The sequence below is a fragment of the Protobothrops mucrosquamatus genome, unplaced genomic scaffold (genome assembly GCF_001527695.2).
Source record: "Protobothrops mucrosquamatus isolate PMUCROS unplaced genomic scaffold, P.Mucros_1.0 scaffold_57, whole genome shotgun sequence".
In the NCBI taxonomy this organism is placed as follows: Eukaryota; Metazoa; Chordata; class Lepidosauria; order Squamata; family Viperidae; genus Protobothrops; species Protobothrops mucrosquamatus.
In genome coordinates this window covers 478937-483925 of record NW_015386133.1, presented here as the reverse complement: position 1 = coordinate 483925, position 4989 = coordinate 478937, and the positions used below count along the sequence as shown (strand labels likewise).

At 37.9% G+C, this 4989-nt stretch overlaps 1 protein-coding gene across 1 annotated transcript in view; it reads right to left on the bottom strand.

The window, feature by feature from the left end:
• Positions 1–4989, bottom strand: part of MSH2 (mutS homolog 2) — an 83707-nt gene that overhangs the window by 75320 nt on the left and 3398 nt on the right. The window contains exons 2-5 of the mRNA XM_015812066.1: positions 4796–4950; positions 2256–2282; positions 1519–1597; positions 6–160 (exon numbers count right to left, since the gene is read on the bottom strand). Of these exons, the coding sequence (XP_015667552.1) occupies positions 6–160; positions 1519–1597; positions 2256–2282; positions 4796–4950 (416 nt within the window). The remainder of the gene's footprint in view (positions 1–5; positions 161–1518; positions 1598–2255; positions 2283–4795; positions 4951–4989) is intronic.

Genomic DNA, 4989 nt, shown 5'->3' with positions numbered 1-4989 from the left:
CGTACCTTGTAGGCCAAATACCATTCAGTCTCTTTGATGGATTTATTTCCTGCCTTATTTTTATATACTTCAGCCCTGTACTGACGAATCAGAAGAAGATTTCGCAAAAAAGATTCAAAATTCATCTTGCTGAGCGCAACACTCTCGAGTTTCTGAGTTCCTAAAAAAGAAGAAAAACCTTGAAGGAACATGGTTGACAATTACAATTAGAAGTTACAATTTGGTTAAAATAATTATTAAATGCTATTGTTTCTGATTGGGAAGTACAGTAAAAACAGAAACAATCCCTGCTAAACATACTTAAATTACACTACAGAATGTCAGATTACAACTCAGTTGGACAAGATGGGGCCATATGAAGGAATGCTGTTCCAAAGGGCAGAAACTGGAACAGAAAAGGTCTATTTCCTTTGTTCCACTAGATCAGACATGTCAAACTCGCGACATCACACGACGTATCGGAGCTTTTTTCCCATTGCCGGCAATGGGGTGGGCGCAGTTTCCTGGTGACGCATCCAGCCTGCAGGCCGGCAGTTTGACACTCCTGCACTAGATAGTATTGCTTAATTCACAGGACCTGAAGCAAGCCATCTTTTGGAATGCACAGAACAGGCTTGACATTATGAGAGACATTATGGAAGACAAGCAGTCTCTCAAATTAACTAGAATTTAAACTATATATTAATTTGTAATTTAATTATTCATTTATTCTATGCATCTGATAATACTCATTAGGAACAATTAACTAATTAGGGATAAACCTGAATAGGTTTCTCCTCTCTAATCATTATAATTCCTTGTTTCCCTATTCAGTCAATACAAATCTAATCAAGTTAACTGTTCTTATTTTATTTTTCACATGTGTTGCAGGCTTTTCTATACTTATTTTGCAGTGTTTAGTATTATTTGAAATATTCCCAATGCACTAAAATTTTTATCTGAAGGAATGCCAAATATCCAGAAAGAACATATGAAGGGCCAGATGAAAGAATATACGTACAGATGGAGAATGAAGGATTAAATGAAAGAATATATGTGCAGATGAGGCCCTGTGGATCAGAAGAAGGATCATATGTAGAGATAGGACTCAGGTGTGGGTGTAATGGACATGAGAGTGAGGAAGATGAATTGTGAGAGAAACATTCACTTAGACAATTAAAAAACTTTTCCTTTCTGCTCACTAGGGGATTTGCAGTCCAAGCTTGCTAACTGTTGACATACCTGATAGCATTGTAAGGGGAGCTGGGGTGGGGGGGTTGCAGGGGCAATGAAGCAAGACAGATTCACCCATCAGAAACCACTTAACCCACATAGCTGGAACAGGAAACTAGAAGCTTTGCAAGATTCCCATGACCTGAGATGGGCAACAGGTGACGTGACATTTAGCTATTTTGCATAGCAAGCGAGAAAGCTTTAGGGGGGCTGCAATCCAGGTAACCAATCAATATTATATGTTATGCATATAACAGGGGGGAGGGTAAAGGGGTGTATTGCCGGCAAAGGGTGTATGTGAATCACCTTTGATTATAAAAACTGCTGTAAAGCTGTAATCAGGGTCTTGGTAGCTTTCAAAGCCAAGGCCCTTTATATCTTGATACTAAAATAAAAGTCTTGTTTTGTTTCACACCTTGTGTTTGGTGATCAATTGGCTTGACACCAAGCTAAGACCCAGTTTTGGGGACAACACACATACATTCTGTTTTACTCTTTCTTTGATAAAAGTTTGATATGCAAAAGTCAACAAAAGTTTCATCTGATATGGAACTAAGAAAGACTTAGACATAGATGAGAATATTGACTGTAAAAAGGCTGTTCTGCTTAAAGTGCTGGATTAGAAGCCATGAGACCAGGTGTTCACATCCTCCCTTAGGCACAGAAGTCAGCTAAGTACCAGTATCTTTGATTCAGACCCTCTCTCTCAGCCTAAGAGGGCTGTTGTGGGAAAAACAAGCCACTGACTTCCCAAACTAAGTTGTACAAAAAAAAGGTGGGGTAACCTAATAAATAAATTTGATTTGAGATAGTCGAACGGGCTGATACAGAAACTTGATTTTGTCCCTTTTCATACAGCCTTATTTTATTCTGTGTTTATATTAAATCCACTGTGTGGGGAAACTGATTCATTTTCCATAAATAATGAAATCTGACTAGAAGCTTTTAGAATATGAAGTCCCTATAGTTGAAAGTACAAGGACTCCTAAACAATTGGCTTCCAGCCTAGCCTTTCTAGTCAAAATATTATTCTGTATAGTTACTTTTTGTTTGTCTTTAATTGATCTAATCTAAAAAGGGAAAAAAGATGGAGCAATAGTGGAAAAATATAAGGTTATATTATATATGAAAAGCATAGTTTAGACCAGTGGTGGCGAATCTATGGCACGGGTGCCAGAGGCGGCACTCGGAGCCCTCTCTTTGGGCACACGTGCCGTTGCCCCAGCCTCACCTCCCCCCGTGACCCCCTCCTTTCCAGCAGCCCCCCTGAAGGAGAGTCGCCCCTGAGCATGGCCCACGTGGAGCAGCGCAGCCAAGGACATGGCAGCCAGGCAGCATAGACAAGACTCTGCCCTCACACCCCATCATGCACAGTGGATGCTGCAGGATGCGGGCAGAGGGCATGACTGCCATAGCGCTGCTGGGCTGCCTGGGCAATCTGTGGCAGGCCCTGGAGGCGGTGAGTGGCCCTGCAGGCAGGCANTGGCTGCAGCTACTGAAATCAATCTAGGGAAGATTGGACGGCTGAGGAGGCAATTTCTTCCCTTTCAGCCCCTTCTGCAGTCCCTTAAAGAGCCAAGCGGCAATTACTTGGGGAGAAAAGGTAAGTGCAGGTGAAGAAATCTTCCTCCCCACACAGGGGCAAGCGACGTCAGCTGGCCACACCCCTCATCTGGCTGACAATCCCACTATAGCTGGGGCTTATTTTGGGGGTAGACTTTATATTAGGCCCACCCCCCAAAATCATGTTAGGGCATATTTTCGGGATAGGTCTTATTTTCGGGGAAACACAGTATCAGTTGTGGCCAATATCTCCCCATTTCTTTCCTACAGGGAAAAAACGTAATTGTTAGAAGAGTCCTTCAGCTGCTACTTGCGGACTCTGATAAAGCCAGAATGTTATCAATTTATTTCCTCTTAGGAAAGAATGGAGTAATGGGCTGAATATGAGTAAAATTGCTCATTTTTTTCTAATTTTCACCATTCAATTAGCAGTCAGAATTTGGGCTGTAAGTTTTTGGCTCAGCTAAGAAATACCGATCAACCCAATGAGTCACACCATAAGATAACATTATGGGATAGTATATGTGGAATATTTACAAGGTTTCAGGTTCCTTATTTATGATTCTGATGAAATAAAATATACAATTATAAATATTTATATACAGCGCCTGAATTCTTAGACATGCAGAAAAAACAAACTAAAAATTAATCAGGCATGTTTTTTTGGCCAATGTTATTAACTACTTCCCATGAACTGATTTCCATACAGACTTCCATCTCCTTAGGCCAGTTAATCTTATAGATAAAAGCAAACAGCTTGATTTTTCACCAGCATAATAAACTCCTGACTCTATCAGTTATTCATATTACATTTCATAATGAAGTATCTAGATTGGAACTTAGATGCTTTGTACAGCCAAGAACTAGAAAAATAACTTGAAATCCAGAACCTGTTCCAAATTTCTAATTTAGTGTTTCTAGATGTATTAGATAACTTCCATAACCTTTATTTAGTATATCCAATGAATTATGGGTATTACATCCAACACATCTATAGGGAACCGGGGTTGGAGAAATCTATGTTCCTCAACAGAGAATCTTTCATGCTGCACATCTTAGAGTAATAAAGTGAACTTAGACAAATGGGTATACAAAATAGGCCCCTTTTCTAGGAGCATCCCAATAGGAAATTTTTCTGAGAATTATTGAGTAAGTTCCAGGGCTATTGTTTTATTATGCAATAAGATCAAATTGTAGATTTTTAAATTGTTTTAATATTACTCTTGACTGCTTTAAACATATTTTGATTTTACTACTATTTTATTGCATTACAATATTAACAGCACATTTTTATGCCATTAAATAAATAAGTATAGCAATATTCCAAGCTTGGTTCTCATAAACCTATATTTGGGCTGAACCTGATAATATTATAATAATAATAATAATAATAATAATAATAATAATAATAATAATAATAATAATAATAATAATAATAATAATAATAATAATAATAATAATAAAGTTGGAAGGGACCTTGGAGGTCATCTAGTCCAACCCCCTGCTCAGGCAGGAAACCCTACACCATTTCAGACAAATGGCTGTCCAGTCTCTTCTTAAGGTTGCTGAAGGGTGGGTCTCATGAACAAATAGCTAGCTCTTTATACAAATAATTTTCAACACAACAAAAAAGCTATGCAATTGATTTTTTTTAATCTGGCTTCTTTGCCATGTGTTAAATAGAATGCATGAATAAATATTATTTTATTTGGAGTAGTTTATTATTTTTATTTGGAATAATATTCTGAAATAACATTGCCAACACGTAAAAAAGTACCTCTAGCAATTAAATAATTGAACATTCCCTTAGTGCAATTTTCCTCAAGCTGGCAACCTATAGATGTAATCCACAGGAGTTTTATTTCACCAGATCTATATAATATAACATTAGACTGAGCTGCCCTAATAGAAACATCTGCAATTGCACAAGTTTTAAATTTAATTGCCAGTGAAAGACTGAAAAGTACTTACAGATCTATATACAGAATAATATATATTTCTGAACACAATGATCACGTACCTTGTAGGCCAAATACCATTCAGTCTCTTTGATGGATTTATTTCCTGCCTTATTTTTATATACTTCAGCCCTGTACTGACGAATCAGAAGAAGATTTCGCAAAAAAGATTCAAAATTCATCTTGCTGAGCGCAACACTCTCGAGTTTCTGAGTTCCTAAAAAAGAAGAAAAACCTTGAAGGAACATGGTTGACA